The 26587-nt window shown below is 57.0% G+C and overlaps 1 protein-coding gene across 3 annotated transcripts in view; it reads right to left on the bottom strand.

Annotated features, from left to right (window-relative positions):
* The window catches only part of AXIN1 (axin 1), a 51680-nt gene extending 27464 nt beyond the window's left edge, over positions 1-24216 (bottom strand). For 2 of the 3 annotated variants that reach the window (XM_032327605.1, XM_032327607.1), the window contains exons 1-2: positions 24195-24216; positions 19559-20504 (exon numbers count right to left, since the gene is read on the bottom strand). In XM_032327605.1, the coding sequence (XP_032183496.1) occupies positions 19559-20421 (863 nt within the window). In that variant the 5' untranslated portion in view covers positions 20422-20504; positions 24195-24216. Of the gene's footprint in view, positions 1-19558; positions 20505-22564; positions 22820-24194 lie in introns of those variants that run through there. The other variant, XM_032327606.1, reaches the window with a different exon arrangement.
* Between the last annotated feature and the right edge of the window lie 2371 nt (positions 24217-26587).

Below are 26587 nucleotides of genomic sequence, written 5' to 3'. Positions count from 1 at the left end.
TCTCCTGCCACGCGCAGGTACAGAGGAACAGCCGCGAATGCGGGCTCCCGCGCTGGGCCCCTGCCGTCCCAGCTGCTGACACCAGCACGTGGAGGGGAGGCCGGACTCGGACTGGGAGCCGCTGAAGAAAACGCAAGCGCAGGAGGGAGGGAGGACGAGGAAATCAGGAACTGGCGAAGCCAAGCCGAGCCCAACCAGGCCCTCCGCCCCGGGGCCACAGCCGGGGCTTCAGTTGTGCCTCTCAGGGCAGAGGGTGTCTCCAGAGTCTGGAGAGATGGGGATGTGGGTGAGGTGGGGGCCTGGCCTGGAAGCTCGGAGACAAAGAACAGCGGGCCGCCCCGGCGGGCAGGCCGGGCACCGGACTCAGGGAAAGGGTTCCCACCCCGGAGCAGTCACCTCTGGGGGCGCTGGGAGGACCTCTGTCAGTGAAGCGACAGACTTGAAGTTTCAACTCGGGGCAAGATCTCAGGGTCGCAAGCGACGGCCTCCCCTGGAGATTCTCCCCTGCCCTCGCCCTATCCCTCCCTGCGCATGCGTGTATGCGAGTGCCCTGCTCACTCTCTCTAGAAAGATCAAGAAGGAAGCTGTCCTCTCTTGTGAATGGCCAAAATGGATGATGAGCAGGAAGGGCCGAGGCAGCGGCCCGGATGCCGGGGGTCTGTGTCTAGCTCTGACCGACCTGCCCTCGAGCCAGAGTGCCGCCGTCCGGGCTGCCCCGTGGGCCCCGGAGTCGTGACCGCTGTTGCACCGCAGGGAGGCCACCACGCTGAAGCGGCCGCTGTCCCAGGATTCTCCGTCTGTCCCTCCATCCAGGCAGCTCACGGGGCGGTCAGACCCTCGGGCCACTGCCCTGGGACACCACTGCCCTGGGACACCACAGCAGCAGGCGGGACGGAGCTAAGCCGCCTCCCTCAGGCAGCTTCCGTGACTGAAGCCAACAATGGGAGCACAAGGAAGCACGGCCGTGGCCCCCTCCTCCCCGGCGCGCTTCGCCGGGGGCAGCCTGAGAGGTTCGGACACGGCACCGAAACAAGCGTGGACAGATAGGACACCAAGGCCACCCCTGGAGAGGCCCGGGCGACTCACCACACTCCCTCACCTCCAGGCAGCCGTGCAGCAAGGACAGTCCCCGGCACAGATGCACAAGGGTCCTGGGCCACAGTGAGTTACTTGCAGTCACCTCCGGCCACACTGGACTGTCCCCAGACTGACGGCTATGATGCTCCCAGCCAGCTCCTCCCCTCTGAGAACGCGGCTGTCTCCAGCCTGTGTGCTCCTCTCTCCCTGCGCAAGGCTACGTCTCTCTGCTGAACGCCGCTTTCCCGTCCTGAACAGTCCCGGGCCGCCCTGTGACGTCCTACAGAGAGTTACGGAAACAGTCTGCACCCCATAAGCACCGGGCAAGCGGCTCTCTGCCTGGGCTCTGCAAACCGCAAAGGTGCGCGTGCTTTGCTGAGTGAACCCAGACCATGGCGGCGAACTGTAAGCTCACTTTGTTTACCTTTTCATCTGTCTTGAGAAAGTTCTATGCCCAACCGGGGGCTCAAACTCAGGACCCCAAGAACAAGAGGGGCTCCACTAAGCCAACCAGATGCCCCACATGAGTTGATTCTAACTGAACTAAGCAGAAGGAACAAACGCTCAAGTGACTTCTGCAAAGACCAGCCGAGGGCGCCTGCCTGGCTCACTTGGGAGACTGCGCGACTCTTCGTCTCCGGGTCACGAGTTCCAGCTCCACACTGGGGCAAAGAGTTCACTTACAAAGCAAATAAATAAAAATAAAATAGCAATTTAGAAATAGGTCAAGCTTTAAGCCATTCCACAACATCCCTAACTACACCCGTAAGGAACGCCTGGGTGGCTCAGTCAGTTGGGCCTCTGCCTTCGGCTCAGGTCATGATCTCAGGGTCCTGGGATCGAGCCCCGCATCGGGCTCTCTGCTCAGCAGGGAGCCTGCATCCCCCCTCTCTCTGCCTACTTATGATCTCTCTGTCAAATAAATAAATAAAATATGAAAACAAACAAACAAACAAACATTGGAAGCAGGACGCTGGGGTGGCTCAGTGGGTTAAGCGGCTGCCTTCGGCTCGGGTCATGATCTCGGGGTCCTGGGATCGAGCCCCGCATCGGGCTCTGTGCTCCTCAGGGAGCCTGCTTCTCTCTCTGCCTCTGCGGGCTCCTGCGCGCTCGCTCGCTCTCTGACAAATAAATAAATAAAATATTTTTAAAAGGAAACAAAAACACTGGAAGTAATGTCATTAGGATCCTACCCCATGCCATCACAGGATCCGAAACAACACATTAGCCTATGAAATACATTTGACTGATAGCTATTTTGACAAGACAAGTAGTAATTTATAGTAAAAGCATAGCAACCCGTCAGTGCCATTCTCTTCACCTCCACAAAACCGAAGGGCAGGGGCATCCTGAACTCAAATGCTGCCAGGGCTGCCGCCAATGTGCACCCGAGGAGCCCCAGCCAGGCCAGGCGGGAACACCAGCCACACATCACCAAGCAACCTCCTGCCCAAGGCAGCGCCCGACGCCCCAGCCCCTTTGCAGAGCCTTGGCCCCAATGAGACCCAAGTGACTGTGGCCGGACGCAGGAGCCCACCGCCATGGCTCTGCGGAAGGATGCCCTTCTCTGGTCCCAGGAGTCTCGCTCCCTTAGCGGAAGGCACGAAGACTGCGGTCTAGAAAGAGCGTTACCAAAGCACAATGCTCCACACGCTGCATCCCTGAAGCACAGACCAGGATGACTCCTGGGACTCCCCCACACCCGCGAAACCGCTGCCAACCGAGACAGCAAATGCGCCTCTCAGCCCCATTTCCCTGCGCCCCTGCAGAAGTCCTCTGGGTGCTCCCCTCCCCCCAAGGTCGCCCGCAGGAATTCCATATAAAGGGCAGCACACAGCGAGCCACGTGCTCCCGTGCGTCTGGCTCCCCTCGCTGGGCACGTCTGCTCTGCCATCTGTGCGGGCTCCGCTCTCATCGGCAGGCTGTCCCCTCTCTGCCAGGTGGCACTGTGTGTTCCAGGCACCATCGCTGGCTTCTCCACATGCCCGGCTGTGGCCCCCCTGGGCCGGGCCTCAAGTTCCTGCACTGACACGGGTTCCTCCCACGTGTACAGCACTGCACAGCAGGCAAAGACCAGCACCTTCCCCGCACCTGCACCTTCCCACGGGGAGGGAATGCGGTCCAGACCCAGAGGTGCGTGGGGACCACCAAGCCAGAGCTCTTCCCCACCGCCCTCGAGTGAGATCACCACCCACACCCAAAGCCACACAGCGGACTCTGCCCGGCCCCCCCGCGTTACTCCCAGGACCACCCCTGAGGAGGAAGGAAGGAGGGGCCGGCTTCCTCACCAAGCAGCGCTCTGAGAGTTCTGTCTTCTCCCACAATGGAGCCTACAACGCCATGAAGAAACGAGCAAGACAAAGGCGCCAGAAGGGGTGGGATGCACGTTTCCCCATTTCTTTTTTTTTTTTTTTTAAAGATTTTATTTATTTATTTGACAGAGAGAAATTACAAGTACACTGAGAGGCAGGCAGAGAGAGAGAGAAGGAAGCAGGCTCCCTGCTGAGCAGAGAGCCCGATGCGGGACTCGATCCCAGGACCCTGAGATCATGACCTGAGCCGAAGGCAGCGGCTTAACCCACTGAGCCACCCAGGTGCCCCACGTTTCCCCATTTCAAATGAACCTCTTTACGAAGTGCAGAGCATCGGCCCCGGAGAAGACCCGCTTCCATGCTTCTCCAGCAGCAGAGACGCATCGGGCCACGGGGCCCACACTCACACGTAGGTATTATTCTCGGAAAACAAGTAATTCTCCTTGCATCCAAACGCCAACAAGTTTACACCAGAAATGACAGAAATCAGGCCAATGTCAGCTATAAAAATCTCCACCTTACGTTCTCTATGCAAAAATCAGAAATCCGGCCTCTACGACCAGCCAAGGTTAACAGCGTCTATAGGAGTCAGTACTCCCTTCCATGCCCCCACATACACATCCATTGTGAGCTAGAGATGACAGACCCCTGGGGTCAGCACAGGAGGTGGGAGCAGGTGCGGCCAGAGGCTGGACAGATAGCCTTCCGCGGACACAGACCAGGGAGCACATGCACCCCCGACGGCGCACAGAGGTAACCAGCAGTGGGAGGAGAGGGAGGCTCCAGGTGAGAACTCCCCGCTCCGCCATCCTGCTACCTGGACACACGGATGCCCAGTTACACACTCCGGCTAGCACCTCATTCATCTCCACAGTGGGCTCACCCCACCCAACAGAGGGTCTGAGCGGTGCAACATAGCAAAGGCCCTTTGTGGTCAAAATCAAGCAGTAAGAGGGGAGGCTGTGTGTTCCGTGAACATGCCCGGCACAGACTAAGCCGGGGGCCGCCAGCCGGCCCCTCATTGCCCCCCACCGCCAGAGGGGCGCAGAAGCAGCCTGGCTCTCGATGGCCCTCAGGGCCAAATTCCCCTCAGCGCCACTCCCCAGCCACTGACCTTGATCAAGCTGCCAGTGGAACGACCACGGCCCCTTGCAGCCTTATAAAGATCCCTAGTGTCTCCAGGAACGGCACTCAAGGCATTTGCCGAGGGTCAGCACATGACACAGAAAGCCCTCCGTACAGACCACGACCATGCTGTCCAGGCACCGGGTCCCTCGCATACAGACAAAGAAGGATGAGGTGGGAAAGCCTCTAGGCAGCGGTTAAAATCCACCATCCCACCTAACGTCCTGTAAGAGTTGATACAAAGGCGAACAGACCAGACGGGAGGCTCTGAGATCAGAAGCACGAGATCCTCGCACGAGCCCAGGCACTGGAGGACAGGTCCCCAGATCGAGAGACTGGCAGGCAGAAGCCCTGGGGACCATTCCCTCTGCGCCACACTTCCTACACATAGCTGTGCTCCTGAATCTGGTAGCTCTTCCCAACAACTGTGGGAGATGCACACGGAGGGCCACGGCGATCGGGACCCCGGTTTGATTGGGGACCTAAGGATTCATGTGTGCCAAGAGGCCTCCAGAGAAATCTAGACAGAACAGTGCTGTCTCTGGGACGTCCAGGTGGCTCAGTCCTTTAAGAAACTGCCTTCAGTTCAGGTCATGACCTCAGGGTCCTGGGATCACGTCCCCCACATGAGGCTTTCTGCTCAGCAGGGAGCCGGCGTGTGCTCTCTCTCTCTCACAAATGAATAAATAAAATCTTAAAAAAAAAAAAAAAAAGAGGATCTTTGTTAACTGAGTGAGCCACACAGGTGTCCCAAAGAAGCAGACTAACAAGTGGGACAATAAACATTTTACAGAATCTCCTACTGTAGTTTTTAACGAGTTTTTCTCATTACAATTAGAACATAGTTCTCATTCAGGGGGTCAGCCCACACCTGGTACCGCCCTCTCTGGGAAGCACCTGACCCCTCAGACCAAAGCTCCAGTAAATCTACCAGTCCCACAGAAGTGCCAGTCACACTTCACAGAGCCCGGAGAGGCGGCAACACACACTGAGAAGTAACAACTCCCGGCAAACAGCTGGTGATCTGGAGAGACTGACTGGGATTCTACCTGCACCCACACACCCCTGCGGCCTTTCAGGCATGAGCCGTAGAACCACAAGACACTGGAGACTCTCATTTCAGAATGGCAGACCGCAGGGTGCCCAGCTGGCTCCGTGGGTTAAGCGCCTGCCTTCGATTCAGCTCCTGATCTCCGGGTTCCAGCATCGAGGCCCACGTTGGACTCCCTCTCCCTCTGCCACTACCCCTGCTCGTATTCTCTCCAGCAAATAAATTTTTTAAAATGGCAGCTCACATGTCAGACTCCTGAGGTCTTTAACACAGGTCGGAATCAGTCCATAATCCAAAACGAGATGCAGAGGCTTACAAATGAAACCCCAAGATCCCACAAAGCTGGGAAGAAGACCTGTTCTCAGCTTTGAAGCTAGAAGACCAAAAGAGTGAGTACGGAAAAATGTAGTTTATCAAAAATAATTTTTAAGGGGCACCTGAGTGGCTCAGTTAAGCGTCTGCCTTTTGCTCGGGTCATGATCCCAAGGTCCTGGGATCGAGCCCCCACCTCAGGCTCCCTGCTCAGCTGGAAGCCTGCTTCTCTCTCTCCCACTCCCTCTGCTTGTGCTGTTGTCTCTCTCTGCCAAATAAATAAATAAAACCTTTAAACAATAATAATAATGTTTTAAAAATACTTATGGGGTCACCTGGGTGGCTCAGTGGGTCAAGCCTCTGCCTTCGGCTCAGGTCATGATCCCAGGATCCTGGGATCAAGCCCCGCATCGGGCTCTCTGCTCTGCGGGGACCTGCTTCTCCCCATCTCTCTCTGCCTGCTTGTGATCTCTGTCAATTAAATAAACAAATAAATAAAAACACTCATGAATCTAGCCAGAGCCATCACTCTGATTTGTTCCCTGCATGCAGCCGCCACAAACTCCCAGTCTCGGGTCACCCTCTTCACTTCTTAACGTCATCAGGTAATTCTCCAAACCAAGCGGACAGGTTGTCCGTCCCGCAGCCCCAACACCTGCAGGAAACCCGTCTGGCCTCTGCACTGAACACCGAGAAGCAGCCTCCGCACAGCAGCAGAAACAGAAAACCTCTAGTGGGGGTTACTGGATTCCTCTGCTCCTGCGTCTTCTCTCACAGCGTTTCAGAAGGGTTTTTCCTCTAAAGGGTTTTACTTGATCCAAACGACCTTCATGACCGCGAAAGCCAAACTTCTAAGGACCCGCCCAGCGTACCCGCGGGCGAGCAGACGGTGCAGGGACCGGAACGCGGCCGGGGGGCGCCCTTCCTGGCCCCACAGTGCTGGCCAGGGCACGTTCTCAACTTTAAAGCACCCGGGCACAGCGCGACGGATGCCACAGACCTGGACACTCCACAGGAATGAAACCTCAAAGCCCCGAGGTCCAGGTCTGATGCCCCTTCGGTCCTGCTCTCTCCACGGCCGGGCCGTCCAGCAGGGCCCGTCCGCCGCCGGCCTCAGCCCAGGCCCACCTCGACCTCAGGAAATGGCGCGGGGCTGCGTGGGCACCTGGAGGGCCAGGCCGGGTGCGGGAGCTCCGGGGGAGGAGAAGAGGTCCCCACACAGGCGCCCGTGGGCCTCCGCTTTCTGTCCCTCCAGCAAAGGCATCAAGGACGTAGGCTCAAATCATCTGCATGCCCCCGCCCGCAGGGCAGCGAGGGCTCTGCGCTGTTACGCCCACGGGCCGCACGCACGGGGCCGCAGAGCGGAGTCGGAGTCCGCAGGCAGCGCCCAGGTGGCCAGAACCCGGAGCTCGCTCCTCAGCAAACTTCCCCAGCACTGACCTCGGCCACCAATCCCAGTCCTCTCTGACACACAAGGAATGGGGCAAATACTAAGATGGATAAAAGCTAGGTAATTCAAAACACAAAGAAATCCTAGAAATGTTTGCAGTAACTAGTCAACTTTATTAAGTGAAATACATGCAAAAGACCCAGAATTAATACCTGACATATACCATACGCTGTGTGACTGACCTAATAATTTTAGGTCATACCCATTTCTCTTAAGAAAATCCCCACTTTGGGGCACCTGGGTGGCTCAGACGGTTAAGCATCTGCCCTCAGCTCCGGTCATGATCGGTAATTATGTTAAATATAAATAAACTATGCAAATTAAAAGGATATAACCTGAGTTTTTACAAATCTAACCATATCTAGCTTATAAAAGAAATAATGTAGAGGCGCCTGGATGGCTCCATGGGTTAAGCCTCTGCCTTCGGCTCAGGTCATGACCTTAGGGTCCTGGAATCGAGCCCCACATAGGTCTCTCTGCTCAGCGGGGAGCCTGCTTCCCCCTCTCTGCCTGCCTCTCTGTCCACTTGTGATCTCTGTCAAATAAATAAATTTTAAAAATTAAAAAAAGAAAAAAAAAATTATAACTAATATCTCCAGGAAAATTTATAAATGTTGACCTACAAGCAGAAAAAAGTACATTAGGGTATATATTCAGAAAACAAGGGCAGAAAACACTTAACAGAAAGATCAGAAAACACAACAAAAAGAAATGGAAAATAGGAGAAAAAGATATTTAAAATGTATTTTTTTTTAAAGATTTTATTTATTTGCCAGAGAGAGAGAGAAAGGGCGCGCGCAAGCGAGCACAGGCAGACAGAGTGGCAGCAGAGGCAGAGGGAGAAGCAGGCTCCCGGCCGAGCAAGGAGCCCAATGTGGGACTCGATCCCAGCACGCTGGGATCATGACCTGAGCCGAAGGCAGCTGCTTAACCAAGTGAGCCACCCAGGCGTCCCTAAAATGTATTTGTAAAAAATATTTTATTTATTTATTTGACAGAAAAAGAAACATGGTGAGAGGGGGAACACAAGCAGGAGGAGAGGGAGAAGCAGGCTCCCGGCCAAGCAAGGAGCCAGATGTGGGACTCGATCCCAGGATCCTGAGATCATGACCCGACCTGAAGGCAGATGCTTAATGACTGAGCCACCCAGGCGCACCAGAAGATTTAAAACTTAAAGGCTCATTCCAGATGATCCAACTTCTAAATAACAGGAAACACCAGGAACGCCTGGGTGGCTCAGTGGGTTAAGCCTCTGTGCGACAGCACCGAGGACACAACACCCAAGCCAGGTTCAGAGAGGGGAAGCTGCACCATCGGAGTAAAAACAGAACGGAGTCCGGCCTCCCAGTACAACTCTGTAAGAAAGGAGACAATGGTGCAAATGCTTTAACTTTTTTTTAAAGATTTTATTTATTTAACTGAGAGAGATCGATCCCAAGCAGGCAGAGAGGCAGGCAGAGGAAGAGGAAGCAGGCTCCCCGCTGAGCAGAGAGCCCGATGCGGGACTCGATCCCAGGACCCTGAGATCATGACCTGAGCCGAAGGCAGAGGCTTAACCCACTGAGCCACCCAGGCGCCCCAGGCTTTAACTTCTGCACATCACCTCAACTGGATCATAAACCCACTGAATCTTTCCTGCACACAGACCAGCAGAGCACCACACGGCAGCCACACGACACCAGACAGCACTGACACAGGAGTGACACAGAGGCCACAGGCACCACAGAGCAGTCAAGGGGCCGTCATGCAGCACTCTGGGGCACCCATGGGGCCGTCAAGCAGCACCCACGGGGCAGTCACGAGGCACCCACACAGCAGCCACAGGGTATGGACAGAGCAGTCACGAGGCAGTCACCCGGCACCCACGGGCCAGTCACAGGGCAGTCACGCGGCACCCACGAGGCGGTCATGCAGCAGTCACAGGCGGGGGGGTCACACGGCACCCAAGGGGCCATCACATGGCAGTCACGCAGCAGTCACTGGCACCCACGAGGCGGTCACGTAGCACCCACGGGGTGGTCACACGGCAGTCATGGGAGGGTCACCCGGCACCCAAGGGGCCATCACGCGGCAGTCACGCAGCACCCACGGGGCGGTCAATGGGCACCACACGGCTGTCACACGGCAGTCACACGGAAGTCACTAGCATGCCTGAAGAATAACCATCTCAGTGGGGGTGGGAACAGGAACGGTTTCAGAAGACATGTCTCCGAAAGACAGCTTATCTGACAGGTTTTATAATAATGTCGAGAAATATATTCACAGGCATTTTTTTAAAGTTGATACAGTGTAAGGGAAGATTTATGTCAGAAAGTGAAATAACTAATCAATGGGGGAAATGCAGCTATTAAAATTTAAAAATACAGGGGCGCCTGGGTGGCTCCGTGGGTTGAACCTCTGCCTTTGGCTCAGGTCATGATCTCAGGGTCCTGGGATCGAGCCCCACGTCGGGCTCTCTGCCTGCCTCTCTGCCTACTTTTGATCTCAGTCTGTCAAAAGGATGAATAAAATCTTAAAAAAAAAAAAAATTAAAAAATATAAACAAAAAATGGTGCAAAAAAGGAAGCGCTTGGCCCACCTCAGGAATGGAAACACCAAGTATGGACTTAAACCAAGCCTAGGATGTGTTAGTAATTAGGACAGGTGGCAGGGCAGCGAAAACCCTAGTGGAAATGGCCTAAAGGCAGCAATGTGGGTACACGGCTCAGATTTGAGGGACCGCAAGGTTACTCGGCCCCAAATCCATTTCGGAGCCCTGACCCCACTGTGGCTGCATTTGGAGAGGGAGCCTCTAGAGGAGTCCTGAGGAATGAATGAAGTCGTAGGAGGGAAGCTCTGACCCAATAGAGTCCTCACTTGGACAGAGCAGGGAGCTGCTCCCTTTCCGCACGTCCACAGTGAGACAGCGGCGGTGTGCAAGGCAGATGATGAGGCCTTGCAAAGAAATCTCCCTGCCGGGGCCCTGACCTGGGACTTCCAGCCACCGGAACTGTAAGAAGTACATGTCTGTTAAGTCCCTGCATCTGCAGTGTTTTGGGGGCTGGGCTAAGCAGACTCATACGCGAGGGCAGGACACAGCTGGAGGTGGCCATCCTGGAAAGGCCGGTCGTGGGGGCGTCTAGGGGACACGGACAGCTAAGCTTATTTATCAGCCTTTTAGCGTTATTTGAGTCTTTCCTTGCCTCCATTTTTTTTCATAAAAATTAAAATTAATTTAAAATACTGGTTGGGGCACCTGGGTGGCTCAGTGGCTTAAAGCCTCTGCCTTCCGCTCAGGTCATGATCTCAGGGTCCCGGGATCGAGCCCCGCATCGGGCTCTCTGCTCAGCGGGGAACCTGCTTCCTCCTCTCTCTCTTTGCCTGCGTCTCCATCTACTTGTGATCTCTGTCAAATAAATAACTAAAATCTTAAAAAAAAATAAAATAAAATACTGGTATAGTAGAGCAAATGTTAAGAAGATCTAAGACTGGGGCGCCCGGATGGCTCAGTGGGTTAAGCCTCTGCCTTCAGCTCAGGTCATGATCTCAGGGTCCTGGGATTGAGTCCTGCATCAGGCTCTGCTCAGCGGAGAGCCTGCTTCCCTCTCTCTCTTTCTGCCTGCCTCTCTGACTACTTGTGATCTCTGTCTGTCAAATAAATAAATAAAATCTTTAAAAAAAAAAAACAATTAGATCTAAGATCATATGAAAAGGAAACATTTACATGCATCCTTCTTTAAAAAAAAGGCATTTCTACAGCTGTATATAATTTAGATCTTCTTGCAACATACTTTTGTATATATTTTAACAGCATACTTTCTATAAATGTTTTATAGCAATCGGAAAATACAGAAATAAACAAAAACAAGAAATTAAAAAGCCTATGTTCTCCAACCATACAAAAAAAACCCCAAATCCCTAACCCCACAGCCGGACATTTGTTACCCGTCACAAGCAACACTGCGAACAACATAGAGACACCCAGTGTGGGGCTTGAACTCACCATACGAGGTCAAGAGCCCCACGCTCTACCAACTGAGCCAGCCGCGTTCTCCTTTCCAGTTATTTTTATTTTTCTTTATTTTTTATTATTTTTTTCCCGGTTATTTTTAAATGTTGGTTCAAGGGGAGCCTTGGTGGCTCACTTCGGTTAAGAGTCCAGCTACTGATTTTGGCTCAGGCTGTGACCTCAGGGTCCTGGGATCGAGCCTGTATCGGACCCCCCGTTCAGTGCAGAGTTTCCTTGGGATTCTCTGTCTCCTGCTCCCGCAGCCCTCCCAACACCACTCTCAAGTACACGCGTTCTCTCTCTCTCAAATGAATAAATAAACGTTTAAACGTTGGTTCAAGAGAAGACACTGGCCCTCCAGACTGAAGGCCAGTTAGTACAGGTCCAGCGGGGTCCACGGCAAGAACGAACAATGCACTTAAGCAGCTGCAAGAGCACGAGGCAGCTGAGCAGAAGCTCCGGTGGCGCACAGAGCACTCCCTGCTGCTGGGGCGCCAGAGACGCCCACCCGAGCACCTGGCCACCCCACTCCCTTAAAGCCAGAAGAGCCAAGTCCAGTTGCTACCAGAAGTCTCGGTGGTTCACAGAGAAGGCTCCGGGGCCAACACTGGAAGCTGCCCTGCGATGGGTGTCCAACTGCCGAGGGGCCGTGGAGGGCATGGCTGAGCCCTGCTCTGCGCCACAGGCCCTATGCACAGCCTCTCTCGTGGGCTCACCAAAGACGCTGAAGCAGTTTATTCTAATAAAGGCAGGCGGCCGGCCTCAGTCCCAGGAGGGGACTGAAGAGATACACTGAACAGGTTCCTCAGATCAAGCACTTCTGGAACGAACAGGCTTGAAGAGGACCCGGAGGGGCTCACTCCATGGAGCGTCTGCACCAATGGGACACCGGATGCAGTGCGGCACCGACGCCCCTCCACATACCGTGTGCGCCCCCGCGCCGGCCCGGCCTGGAGAGAGGCCACGACACTGCCCCACGTCTGGCCGAGCCACCACGACACCCAAACGCCCAACCTCCTCATTCCTACACAGCACACAGACGGGAGCCAGGACTGCGGACAAGGTAACAGGGCCAGGGAGGAAGAATCAAACCGAAACACGGGCGATCCCAGTGGCCGCTGATTCACAGGTACCACGCAGTTCCCGGAGCTGCTCCCCAGGCCCAGCACATCGAGCCTGCAGGGTCCCAGAACAGCTGTAGCCGCCTGTCAGAGTCCGGGGCGCGTCGGAGTCCGGGGCACATCGGAGTCCGGGGCGCGTTGTCCCCACCGCAAAGGGCCCGGGGCCCCAGCAGCGCTCGCCAGCCCCTGCAAGCCCGTCCCTTCCTGGCACGCCTGTCTCGTGAGACCGGGAGAGAGGCCGTGGCAAGGTGGCCCCGGCTGTGGGCGTTCCGCAGGGCTCTGCGGAAGCTGCTGCAGAGCACTAGACCATGAAGTCTTAACACGGCTGCGGCAGAGCTGAAACGCCTTCAGACTAACCCTAGAACTGTAAGGGCCAGTCCCACTGCACTGACAGGCATTACGAACGGCTCAAGGCCAGCACAGGTACGTGTCACTGCAGGAGCTCGGGTAGGAGTCCGGGCGCGGCGGGAAGTCCCAGCCAAGCTGGAAGGAGGGCGGACATGACCAGACCTGCACTTGGGAGAGTCGGCATGGGCGCTGTGGGGAGGAGAGACAGGGGCCTTGTGCGAGGTTCTGTAATGGGGGCACCCGGGGGTGCAGCCGGTTGAGCATCCGACCCTTGATCTCAGAGTCGTGAGTCTGAGCCCCACACTGAGCTCCGTGCGGGGTGTGGAGCCTATTTAAAAAAAAAAAAAAAAAGGTTCTGCAGCAGCCCTGGGGCAGGCGGTGGGAGCCGGCTGGCAGGCAGCGAGTAGCGGAGGCGGTCAGTACACAGTGGGCAGGGATCCGCACCCACGGCCGGCCCGGACGTGGGCGGAAGGGAGCAGGGATGTGACGCTCTGGGGCACCTCTTGGAGGCCAGAATGACTACGAGGACCAGGTTTGGGTGGGCATTAACACACCTCCCCGGAAGGAAATACATCAAAATCGGAACATATCATCCGCATCTCTGAAGCCAGCCGTGGCTCTGACACCAACCTCGCCAACATCGAGCAGATGACGAGGAGCACGAGAGGAGGAGCGCGGGGCAATAGGCGGGTGTGCGGAGCTCCGGCTGTGTGTGGCCCGGACGACTGCCCTGCGCCCGAAGCAGACGCCCTGTGGCCACCTCCCCAGGCAGGTGCCCCTTCACCGTCCCCAGGTGCGGAGGAGCGCAGAGATCCAGTGACTGTCCCGCCCCCACAGACCTGAAGGCTGAGCTCCCCAGGCACTGCCCAGAGGAGATGTCACTGAGCAAGCGGTCGCGAAGCTAAACCACAGGCTTCCCGCTCCCCGTCTACCCAGCAAGGTAGTGACGGCAGCCCGCTCCTGATGCGAGAACGCCATGGCCGTGGACCAGCACGGGTCCGCTCCTCTGAGGTCCACCCAGGGGCACGTGTCACACATCCAGAAGAGGACAAGGGAAGGCAACAGGGCCGTGCGCTCCCCCGGCGTCCGGCCCCTCATCGAGAGGAACGGCAAGCAGTACCACAGAGGGAGCAGGAGGACCTCAGGGAGAACCGGACTTTAAAAATGAGCTGCCCTCCTCCACCACTGGCCTAAAACTTGCACGCTGCAGAGCATGTGTGGCGCTCCAAGCAGACAGGCCCGCGGGGCCACCGTCCCACAGTGCGGGAGGGTGCCCGCCACGGCCGGGCCACCATCACTAGAGCCGCTGCCCAACCCCCACCCCCGAACTCCGTCAGAAACCCGGGACCGGTCTTACTTTTCTGTCTTCCACGTGAAACTGTGTATCTGGGGCACTTCCTCTTTTGACGTTTCTTCTCCAGGCCTTCGAAGCCGGTACCAGAAACACAGACACAAACCGACAAACAGGCCGCACACTTCCTCAGTCAAACTCTGAACGGACCTTGGGAAGGGAGGGCTGCTTGTCCTACCTCCCAACTTCTCTATTTAGTTTTTGGTGTTTAAGTCCTCTCTACACCCAGCGTGGGGCTCAAACGTACAGCCCCGGGGTCAAGGGTTGCACGCTCCGCTGACCGAGCCGCCCAGGCACCCTGGCTGTCGGCCCTGTACATGCTGAGCTGCTCCCACTGTGAAGGGCATCCGTGATCTACTCTCTGGCCGTGACCATGAGGACCGGCCCTGACCAGGAGCTCCTCACTGGGCTGGCCCACCAGGGAGACACAAGAAAACATCTGAGACCCTGTCCTTGGGGAACTTCTCAGCCAATGATAAGGGTGAGGGCAGTAAAGACACGTGGAAAGCACCTGCAAACGTCCGTCGTCAAACCCAGCAGCGACTGCTAGATGCGGAGAGCTGAAGGGCTGGGGCAGGTGATCAAGCAGTGGGTCAGGAGAACATGAGACAGGCCCTCCCACACAGTCCCGGAACACACCTAGGGGCCAGGCCACACTTTTTTTTCCTTTTTAATGAGTCTATTCATGGGGCACTGGGGTGGCTCAGTCATTAAGTGTCGCCTTCAGCTCAGGTCATGATTCCAGGGTCCTGGGATCGAGCCCTGCATCAAGCCCCGCACCCTGCATCGGGCTTCCAGCTCAGTGGGAAGTCTGCATCCCCCTCTCCCCCTGCCAGCTGCTTCCCCTGCTTATGCTCTTGCTTTCTGTCAAATAAGTACATAAAATCCTTAAAAAAAAAAAAAATTCTATTCCTTTATCTAAAAGAGCGAGAGCTCATGCGCAAGTGGGGGGTTGTAGAGGGAGAGGCAGAAACAGGCGCCCCGCTACACAACGGGGGCTCAATCCCAGGACCCTGGGATCAGGACCTGACCCAGGCGAAACACCCAGGTGCCCCCATGCCTGCCGGCTACCATCTTACAGCACCTGGCCCTTCGGCCAAACACAGCCATCACCAGAGGACCCTCTGTCAATTCACACCAGTTAAAACAGTGGGTGGGAACCAACCAAAGTTATGTTCAAAGTTCACCGACTATGGCAATGGAGATGAGGAAAATTTGCACAGAGACCCAGAGAAGAGAATTTGCACAGAGACACAGAGAGCAAGGCATTCTGGGATCCCTTGGCCCAGGGCAAAATGACCCCAGGTAGGCAGGATAAATGCCAAAAAAGGCCAAGGGCACGAGTGTCTTCTGAGCTTTGACAGAGACCTAAAGGTGACGCTCATTTAACGTCCCACGCGTCAGCCGCAGGAAGAACAGCCACGTGCGCACCCGCACGGCCAAATGAAGGCGGATACTCAGGCCTCCTCTGGGGAAACAGCCGCGCCTGGTTAGGGAGGTTGAACAACCACCAGCGAGCACAACAGGGCAGCCCCAGGGTGTCGAACCTACGGGACCGTAGGGCTCAGGCTCGAGAGACCCTAAACAACAGTCCTCCAGACCCGCTTCCCCAGGCAGAATCAATGCTTAAGGGAGGCACCTGCTGCCCACAGGAAGTGCACCCCCAAGAAGGAGATTTCCAGTCCAGCTCCTGGCCCCCTTCACGGCAGGCAGCACCTGCCCTCCTCTTCCCTTTACCCTCCACCCTGACCCACCTCTGGATGGGTCCCCACTGGGGAGCCGTGGGCCTCTCATGTCCCTTCTGGTTTGCCCTACTTGATGTGAAGGCCAGCAGCACAATCCCGGGCCCCTGCACAGAGACTGTGCTGGAACAGTCGGGACAAAGGCAAGAGCACCCCTGGCCACACAGAGCCAAATGCAAGACCCCCTTCAAATGCTGGGGATAGTGTCCGTTTACAAAACAAGGGAGCCCAGAGCCCAAGGTCGCCATAGTAGCCACCTCCAACCTGCCAGCAAAAGTGGCCACGGGAAGGTAGAGAAAAGAAGAGAAGGGGCAGTTTCTTACAAAACTTAACGTGCTCTCACCTTGTGACCCAGCAATCGCACTCCATGGTGTTTACCCAAAGGAGGCGAAAACTTCTGTCCACACAAAACCTGCACCACCGAAGTTTACTGCCGCTTCATTAATGATTGCCAGAACCTGGGAGCGACTCCGCCGTCCTTCAGCAGGCAAGGGCATAAACCCCCCGTCGTCCATCCACACAATGAGCTATCGCTCGGCGCCAAAAAGGAAGGAGCTACGAGCCATGGGAAGACATGGAGGAACCTGCTATCGCCAAGGGAAAGAAGCCACCGGGGAAAGGCACAGGCTGTGTGATTCCAACTACCTAACGCTGTGGAAAAGGCAAAAGCTACGTCAGGCAAAAAAAAAAAAAAAGAAAAGGAAAAGCAGTTTCCTGGGGTTGGGGGAAAGGACGGGAGGAAAAGGCAGAGCACAGAGACTTTTCAGGACAGTGAAACTAGTCTGTCCCACACTGCGATGGTGGTTCCACGTCTCTGCGCCTTTGTGGGGCCCCCAGAGCGCCCAGCGCGGGCCACCAGCCCTGACGGAGACGGCGGCCATTGCGTGGTGATGCCGCTGATGCAGTCTTGTCCGCTGTAACAGACGTACTGCTCTGGTGAGGAGGATTGACAACGGGCCAGGCTGTGTGTTTGGGGGACTGGGTGATGGGAAACCTCTGTACCTTCCTCTCCTTTTTGCTGATAACCTAAAACTGCTCTGAAACAATGAAGTCTTTAAAAGAAAAGTGGCTACAGTCCAGATCAAACCCCATCTGAAGCTAGCCCTGCCTCTGGACTCTTCACTGGTCTCAGTCAACCAATCCCCTTCACTGATTAAGCTGGGGTGGGAGGGGGGTGGGGGGGCCTTGCTGTGACTTCAGCCTAGTGCACCCTGACCACACACACCCCAGAGGACAAGTGGAATGAGCGGGACGCCATGCCCCGTCAGCGGGTGTCTGGACGACCCTGACATCAGAGATCCTCCACCCACAGAAGGACCCCAGGCGACCTCGCGCAGAATGGCGTTCAAGTGCAGGAGGAACGCCCGAGCTCTGGCCTCCCTCTGCTGCCGGCCCCTGCACGACAGGTCAGAACTAAAATGGGCCACGGTCCTTACAGCTCAACCCCCTTAAACAAGGGAAGCCAACACAGTCTATTAATTTAAAAGCAACTCTTGCTTATTACAAATAGAACAAACCAAAGAAAGAAAACCCAAAATTGCTGCTGAGGACTGAGAACGGAAGAAAGTGCAGGATGGGGCTCGGGATTTTTTTTTTCCTTAAGTCATCTCTCTACCCAAACCGGGGCCCAAACTCATGAGGCTGAGATGCAGAGTCGCGTGCTCCACCAACGGAGCCGCCCAATTCTGATTTTAGGTTTCAAACCCTGAGCCCTGGCCAGCTCAGGTGGTCGCATATGCAATTCAATCTTGGGGTTCTATGCTCGAGCCCTACACTGGGTTTAAAAACAACTTGAAAGCAAATAAAAAACAACAAAAAAAAAGACAGACAAAAAGGCAGAAAGCAAGCAAGCAGAATCAAGCTCAAAATGTTTTACCTAAAGCCCAGGACTCCAATTTAATCCCATCTTAAAACTTCTAATTAAATAATTTTAGGTTGGGTTTTAAAACCTGTGTTGGGGGCACCTGGGGGGCTCAGCTGGTTAAGCGACTGCCTTCAGCACAGGTCATGATCCCAGGGTCCAAGGATCGAGGCTCACAACGGGCTCTGCTCTACAGGGAGCCTGCTGCTCCCTCTTCTGGCTACTCCCCCTGCTTATACGCTCACGCTCTGTCAAATAAATGCAAACTTAGAAAAAATAAAAAATAAAGTAAAATAAAATTAAAGCTGTATCAATTAGTAGCCTTACTTACAATAATTTAGAGAAAGTTCTGCCCTAAAAAGTTTGCTATATCAAGTGTTTAGCTCAAGACATAAGCAAAAGGTGCACAAAAATTACTACAAATAGTGTACCCTGAATCACTTAAACGACATTTAAATTGTTCAATCATTTAAATGATATTTAAACCTTAGAAATGGGGGCGCGTGGGTGGCTCAGTCGTTAGGCATCTGCCTTTGGCTCAGGTCATGATCTCAGGGTCTTCAGATCGAGCCCTGCATCAGGCTCCCTGCTCGGTGGGAAGCCTGCTTCTCCCTCTCCCTCTGCCCCTGCCTGCGTTTCTCTTTTGCTGTGTCTGTCAAGTAAATTTTCAAAAATCTTTTAAATAAATAAATAAATAAATCTATCTTAGAAATGGGGCACCTGGATGGCTCTGTCGTTAAGCAGCTGGGGTCGTGATCCCAGAGTCCTGGGGTCGAGCCCCGCATTGGGCCCTTTGCTCATGAAAAGCCTGCTTCTCCCTCTGCCTCTGCCCCTGCTTGTGTTCCGCTCTCTGTGTCAAATAAATAAAAAATCTTACAAAAAAAAAAAGAAAAAAAAAGGAAAGAAAGTTTTATCCTGTGTTTATTAACAAGGAGCCAATTTCTCTACCACTGTAAGCCTGAAGAAACAATCCAGGTTTTAATCACATCACGGGAGAGGAGGGGAGAGGATTCTGACTCCCAATGAAATCAGTGGGTCACACGGATTCTCCACTTTGACAGTTTCACAGATCGACGTCCCCAGGAGCAGCTACAGGTAACTGCGTGGAAGAGAGAAGTGCCCCACCAACCTGGCTAGCGTCAGCCAGAGGCTCCGACCCATGCCCAGGACACCTCCAGAACCCGGAGAAGAGAGAGGAGACGCAGGTGCCCACGTGGAACGACCCTCGGCAGCCCCGCCGGTGCGTCCCGAGTTGCAGCGCACCAGCACATGGGGCGCTGTCCGAGCGCTCCACACCCACCGCAGAGGGCAGAGGTCCACCCCTAAAGCTACATCCTCAGCCCGCTGCCTAGGGCCCTGATAACGTCACGTGGCAGCCTCCCCGCCGACACCTCAACACCTCCCAACCTCCGGGAAGAGTCTTAGGAAACTGTCACCAGACACAGCTCCTCTGTGTCAGCCCCAAGAATGACGTGGCTGGAGTAAGCCCGCCTCCTGTGTGAGCAAGTGCAGACATCACCACCGGAGGCAACGTCGGGAAGGCAGGACTTCTAAGACCTCCAACACTCCTAATGACACACGAGGCCACGTACCTAGGCTGCTCTTAACAACAGGGTCCTCAGCTCACAGACAGTACAAACATTTAATGACAAATGGGAAGGTATCACGAAGCGGTACAAACAGCCCAACCCACCCCAGGAGCAGGAGCACAGCCACTCGGGGGTGGAGGGACGAGCCCGCTCCTTCCCGACACTCTGCCCTGGCCAGTCCTCCAGGTCTCAGACGTGAGCACAGACAGGGACGCCTTGCGTCGGACTCACCTGAATTCTCTGCCTTCGCTGTACCGTCTACTTGAGGAGGCCCGCGGGGCGGCCGTCTCCAGGAGCAGCTTCTGTGTGAGCCTGCCGGGGGGAGCAGGGTCTCTGCCACTGTCTTCGTCTGGGTCCTGGTCACACTTCCATTCCTCGTCTTCGTTCAGAGTGGGCAGGTATCCGGGTACGCCCTTCCCCGTCCCGGACCCAGAGCTCTGGTCACTACAGAGCTTTGGGCTCTCTGAGCCGGTCCTCGTATATTCCAAATAAATATCGGACTTGAGGAAAGAGGGGTAGGTGTTCTCTTCCATGGTGGACTGGATCTCCGTCTGGGCCTGGTCAAACATGGCAGGGTCAATCAGCTGCTTCATGATGCAGTCTTTTATGAAGCTCTTGGTCGCGGGCTTCGTCTGCCGGGACACGATGCCGGTGTTGTCGAGGATGTACTTGCGGTAGATCGCTTTGGCCAGCTTCAGCCTCTTCTCCTCATTCGAGTCGCAGGGCTCCAGCTTCCTGAAGCCGCTGCAGGCAAACCAGAAATCCAGCAGGTCCGCACAGTCCTCCTGCTTCAGGAAAGTCCGAAACAGGTTTATCCCGTCTTGGTCGTCCAGTAAGGAGTGCAGCGACTCGGCCCACTTCAAGTATGGCGGGGTGGGCGAGGCGCTGCCCTCAGGCTCGTACCCCAGGTCCAGATCCGAGCGCCTCGGAGTGGCCGCTGAAGTCTCCCCTTTCCCGGAGCAGAAGCTGTAGCTGACGGGCCTGGGGTCTGTGGACACCAGTTCACCCTCCTCACCAGGCACCGGGGGCCGGGGGGCATCTTCAGTGAAACTTGTTCCAAGGTCCAAAGGGAAACCCTGTTCTTGGATATTCATTTTGGGACTCTGTGCGTCAAGGAACAATGAGCGTGGCACCCTAATACATCAGTACTTACAGCTCCACAGGGAAGCAATCTGTCCTGTTGAAACCATTAAGAGGACAAGGATTAGGAAAGGTGGGTCCACGGAAATATGACCACAGAGGTTTTCTCAAGACAAGATCCGTTATGACGCCCTCCCACTCCAACTCAAAGCCAGAAATTCAGTTTACATTTTCAATCTTTTGCCGTAGGTTTGTAACGTATGAAAACAATTTCTGGGAACTTTTACAACTACAGGAATGCCTCTGGATCTAAAAGATCAGTGTCCAGAGCAGGGAGATGGCCACTACCCTCAGGTGTCGTTCTGTGAGAACATCACCGAGACCAGCAGCCTGGGGACCTCCCATCTCGGCCAGAGCCAGTCCTTCCCTGTAGTTTCCCGGGAGGCAGGAGGACTGGAAGAAGAAATATGTTTCCTAGGCCGCCTGGCTTCGTAGGCCTGGATGAGGAGAGCTGGGTCCTCCCACGTACGATGAGGGCGATCGCCCACCTGCACAGCAGGGTTGCCGCAATACTCAGGTACGGAAAGGCAGGCACATCACACACCACAAGGCAGGTGGTCATGTCTGCTCCCCACGCTCTCTAGGCCCACAGCCACTGCGTTTTCTGACTACCCCGTCACTTCACACTCAGTGTGCCTCCCGACAGGTGCAAACACACAAGGAGGTGTTCCTTTAACTCTCAGCACACACCTACAGAAACAACTGTGGGCCACCTTCAGCACCTTCAACCAGGTGACCAAAGGACACCCCCTCCCCACAAACACAGTGGCCATCTCACAGAACCAGTGAGGACGATCTTAGAAAATGCTTCCACCGGAATGCTGCCTTCGACCAGACTCAGAAGCAAAATGTCCTTCTGGGCAAATGGCAATGGGCACTCAGAAGAACGGAGAAGGTATGGACAAAGAAAACTGGAGCCCAAATGCAGCTCCACCTCTCAGCTAAGGAGGTGTACTGCTCGCAAGACCTACCTCTGCAAGCTCAAACCCAAACTACCAGCCCTCTTAGGGGTCAGGACTGTGGGGTTGGTGGTTTCGCTGTTGCTACTGCAACAAGCCTGCCATAGATGTGAAGGAACGCTATCCTGGACAGGGACTCTCACGGTCTTGGCCCTTCCTGGTGGTGACCCTACAGGAGCTCAGAGAGCCCACGAGCGGAGCGACACCGCCCAGCCTGCGGCCTGCCGGGACCGAAGATCAAGGTGGTCTGACTACAAACGCGCTGGAGAAAAGTACGTCAGGTCCAACCGCCGGGAGCACTGAACAAGCCCTGAAACCTGGGACGAACACAAAGGGCAGCTCTCCCTGGCCACCCCTCCAAGCTCGGGCCAGGGCCTGCATGGACACTGTTCACCCCGCACCTGCCAGCAGCGAAAAGCACCCAGACACAGGGAATTGGTCCCAGTCATGGGCCCCAAATGACATTCCTGCAGTTGATGACTTTTAGTGAAAACGACTGTGTAGGTGGTCATCTCAGCAGGAACAGCCTGCTTTTTAAGGTCAAGGCCGATGGGCTGAGGCACCCTGCCATCAGGGACCACTTGGACTGCAAAGTCACTTTCTTTGAGCCCCGTCAACATGAATGAGCACTTGTGGTGTCTCAGCTCCGCACCAGCTCACGGATATCTCATGTCCCCTTGTCCAGGGCGCCTGGCCCCCTGAGCCCTACCCTCAGAAACACTTGTTACTTCACCAGCCCGAGAAAGAACTGAGTCACTGTGTTCCAACGGGAAGTTAATAACAAGTCACTGTCACCTGCTCTCAAGACGCGGCTCTCTGCTGCATCAATTATCAGTAGCAGCCTGATGAAATGCCTTCCTGGGACCCCCAGCTCCTAGCACGAGGTCTTGCAACCGATAAACGTTTCATTCATTGATGTGAAGGCAAATGATAATTGTCCCAGATGCCAAACATCAGCCCCTCACAAACGCTGAACTACTGAGCTACAAGGACCGCAACGAAACTCCTCATCTAGCCCTTTATTACAAAACTGGGGCTGTCTCTAAAAACTGACTCTTCAATTCATGTGTGAGCACGTTCCCCCTAATCATTTTAAAGTATTTTTCAGTGCCCGGAAGACATAGTTCTTATAACTCACATCTATTTTTGGCTGTCAAGTGACGGAAGACCTCTGCTGTCCCCAGAAGCACGAGAACGCCTCTCCAGATTACGGGCACTATCGGAACACGCTCTGACTCCTGCGGCCTCTGGGTTCCCACATCGAGGCCCACCAAGCGTTTAGCGTACACACGGACCTACCACACATAAAGCAGTTAATGTTAATTCAGGGAGAGTCAAATGCCCACAAGCACTGAATCTGGCCAACAGTCAGCAACCACCATCAATAAAAGGGTTCCATAAAAGTAATCTACAAGCCTGATAAGGCACTTAAAATCTCCTTCAGTCACTGCTGCGGCAAACCCCTGGGTACCATGGCGGCCAGCTCAACGCGACACGTGTTTACGCGTTCACGTGTTTTACTCAAACGTAACTTTTTCACTCTTGATTTACGTGGCGTGTGGCAGTCACAGAGCACGACTGACATTCTCCTGTCCCTTCACTAAACTCCAAAACGACCAGGGCCACGGTTTTACAGTGGAATCCATTCCTTCACCATCTAAATTCTCAACAACCAACGCAGCCCACTCTTCTGACTCCAGAAACCCAGGACACCCCCCCATGCCTCCTGCAAATCCCACAGAAACGTCGTATTTTGCATGCCTGTCCATTCTTGTCCCTGAATGTAAGTTCTCAAAAGTGAAACTCAAATATGGCCCCCCAGGAGCTCAGGTTTAGGCCCTGTGTGCTCTGCGGATCCCAGGATGCCTGAGGACAGACGTGCGAGGAGGAAGGAGCCGCGGAGACACACAGCAAGAACTCTTCCTCAAGGGGGTTGGAGATGGGCTGGGGAAAATTCCCGGAAAACTGATGTTTGCTTGTTTTCTCTACTGTCCCCAGCGCTGAGCTGCAAGTTTCCTTGCCCCGGCCCTGCAGCTCTGGCTTCACGGGGGCCTGAATTCCAACATGTGGGTCAGACCCACAGCCGAGAGCGAGCTGTGGGTACAAGGCGTCGACCTGAAAGCGCAGAGCCGCTCAGGTCCAAGCACAGCCTGGACCCAGGCTCGGGCACCCGTCTCCGTGGGGGCGCCTCCTTGGGTTCAATGCTCCCTCAAACCCACTTTCGGTAGGAGGAACAGGGAAGGGATGCGCCGCTGCCCAGCCGCTGCCCAGCCTCTACCCGGGATCCCCGCACAGGGCACTGCTCTACACCGCACGCGAGACGGGGCCCGGGCCCACAGACCCACCGGTGTGCTTGGGTGGTGACAGCCTCCTCCAGGAAGGACGCCCCACACCCCCTCGGACTCCCGGATGCTCCTCGCACTGGTGCACGCACCCAGAGCAAGGGCTGCCCTTCCCGGAGCCAAGCCCGCACTTCCCCGGGTTCCCACGGCCCCGCGCCCACGGCCCCGCCGTCTCCAGCCCGAGCGCCAGCCCCGCTCTGGCACGCCCGCCCTCACGGCCCCTAGCCCCACGCAGCCCCCTGGCTCAGCCCCCGGTCCGCACTGCCCGCTCCGCGCTGCGCGCCGCCCCGCACGCCCCCGGAGCCCGCACCCGCCGAGCCCCTCTTCCGGGTCCGGCGCCCGGCCCGCCCGGCCTACGCGGCCTACAATGGGCGGCCGCACAGGCCCGCGCCCCGCAGGAACGCGCGCCCGGCCCGCGTTACTCACCGGCGGCGGCGGCGGCGGGGCCCCGGCCCGGCTCCCGGAGCGGCGCGGCCCGGCCCATGCGCTCAGCGGCGGCGCGGCCGGCGGGACGGGGCGGGGTCGCGGCCCCGGGCGGCCCCCATCGCAGCGGCGGCGCAGCGGCCCGGAGACGGGCGCGGGGCAGGCCGCGGGGGCGCCGCCGAGGCCGGCCGTCCGCTCTCACCCGCCTGCACCGGGGGACGCGGCTCCAGCCCGACTCCGGCCGGTCCTGCGGCGGCGGCAGCGGCGGCGACGGCCGCAATCGCTTCCCCGAGCGGGGAGCCCGAGCCCAGAGCGCCGAAGCCCAGGCCGGAGCGCCCCCGCCGGCAGCCGCCCGGAAGTGCGGGGGCGGGGCCGGAGCGCGGGGCGGGGCCCGGAGCGTGGGGGCGCGGCCGAGAACGTGGGGCGGGGCCCAGAGCGCGGGGAAGAGGCCGAGAACGTGGGGCGGGGCCCGGAGCTTGCGGACGAGGCCGAGAACGTGGGGCGGGGCCCGGAGCGTGGGGCCGGACCAAGACGCAGGCTCTTCTGAGCCCGCGGGGCGGGGCCGGAACAGGAACCGCAACCTTAGGCGTGCGGCGGGGCGAGAGCGTGAGGCGGGGCAGGGACTTGGGGCGGGGCTGGGTTGCGGAGCGGATCCCGGAGCCTGAGGCGGGTCTCGGAGCGTGGGGGTGGGACACAGACGTGGGGCGGGACCGGGAACGTAGGGCGAAGCCGAGACCGTGGGGCGGGGCCGGGAAGACGGACGTACCCGGAACGTAGGGCGGGGTCGGAGCGGAGGGGCGGTACAGGGAGCGTGGGGTGGGCCGAGATGGGGGCGGGGAGCGAGGGGCGGAGCCGAGAGAGGGGGCAGGGCCGAGACGCAAGCCCGACCTCTAGGAAGGGCGGAGGGCGCGGAGCCCGGGCCTGGGCGTAGGGGTGGGCCCTGAGAGCGGAGGCGGAGCCAAGAACTGCACGGCGGGCCTCAAGCATGGGGCGGGGCCAGCGGAGTGGGCGTGGTCAACTTGCAGGTGCGCCGCAGTGCCCGGGCGCGGGGCGGAGCGGGAACCCGGGGGTCGGCTCCGGGGACCTGAGCTTTACTCCTGGGCTGTGGCGGGCGGAGACACCCCCTGCGAGGGTCTCTGAGAGACCATGGCGCTAGGAAGACCTGGTCCGGTGCACCGAGCGGCCAGGCGGCCCCCTTATGTAGGCACTGCGAGGCGCACGCCACATTGCAGCCCCTTTCTGTGGCCTACATCGGTGTCCACCGGCCCCGGGCTCCCAGAGTCGGCCTCCCAACCCTTCGGAGGGAGCAGCATGTGCACCGGCGGGCGGAATGGCAAGAGGGACTGGAGACCTCGCTTGGGACCTGCTGGGCCGGCCTTCCCCGGAAGGACCCCTCCGTAGCACAGCCAACAGCCGTCCATGACATTGAAGAATGCAGCTGTGCAGAGTCGCATGGTTGCAGGGCAGAGGCAGGCTGACTTGGAGCTGAGCCTCCGGTAACGTCCAGTCCCTCTCTCCGCCAGCGGGTCCCGCTCCCCAACCCCGGGCTGGCCCTGACCATAAGAAGGTGGGCTGGGCTCCACCGTCCCTCAGTCTCCAGTAGATCTAGACTCAAGAGCAGGGCACAGAGTAGGCAACAGGCCTCCAGTAAATGCTGGCTGTCACTTGGGCAGGAGCCCCCACCTCCAGAGAGCTGTGGCCTGGGGCTCCATCCCGCTGGGCGTTCCTGCTCCATTTCTCCCAGGCACCAGCCAGAGTCTGGCTAAGGGCTCTCCTTCCTACCACTGCTCTCAGGTCACACTGGCACTGGCCCACCTGAGAGCAAGGGCTTCCTGTGTCCACCACACTTCTCTCATCACTCTCACCATAGCAGCTCCTGCCCATGCTGCAGGACCCACTGGCCAACCCCACGTTGCCCACCCCCCACCGGCCCCTCCCTGAGGGAAGGATGTGGGCATCAGACATTTATCACTGCCCCTAAGGAATTGCTTCTGGTACCCCCCCATCCCGTGGCCACCCAGACTCCGTGCTCCGCAGACCATGCTGGGCCTGGCACCTCAAGAAGTGCTCCCAGCAGTCCCCAGGGGGTGGGTGTCAACCACCACGTGAACTTCTGGACAGGCTCGCCCTCACTACCCATCCTTCTCTTTCATAATCACAGTAGTACAGGAGTCCTGGCTGCAGGCCGGCTAGCCGTCCTCAACCTCCCAGCCAGCCGCCGGGGGATGGTGCTTGCCCGGGATGAGCAGCTGTGGAGGCATGCCAGCCGGCCTCTCTCAGGGCTCCACCCAGCATCCACACCCAGGGTTTCGTAGGCCTGGGGGGTAGTGAGGGATCAGGACCCCCAGGGAAGCATCCCCAACCTACCAAGGGCCCAGGCCACCCAGGGCCATCAC

The sequence above is a fragment of the Mustela erminea genome, chromosome 20, assembly GCF_009829155.1.
Source record: "Mustela erminea isolate mMusErm1 chromosome 20, mMusErm1.Pri, whole genome shotgun sequence".
NCBI lineage: Eukaryota > Metazoa > Chordata > Mammalia > Carnivora > Mustelidae > Mustela > Mustela erminea.
This window is presented reverse-complemented; position numbering and strand designations above follow the sequence as displayed.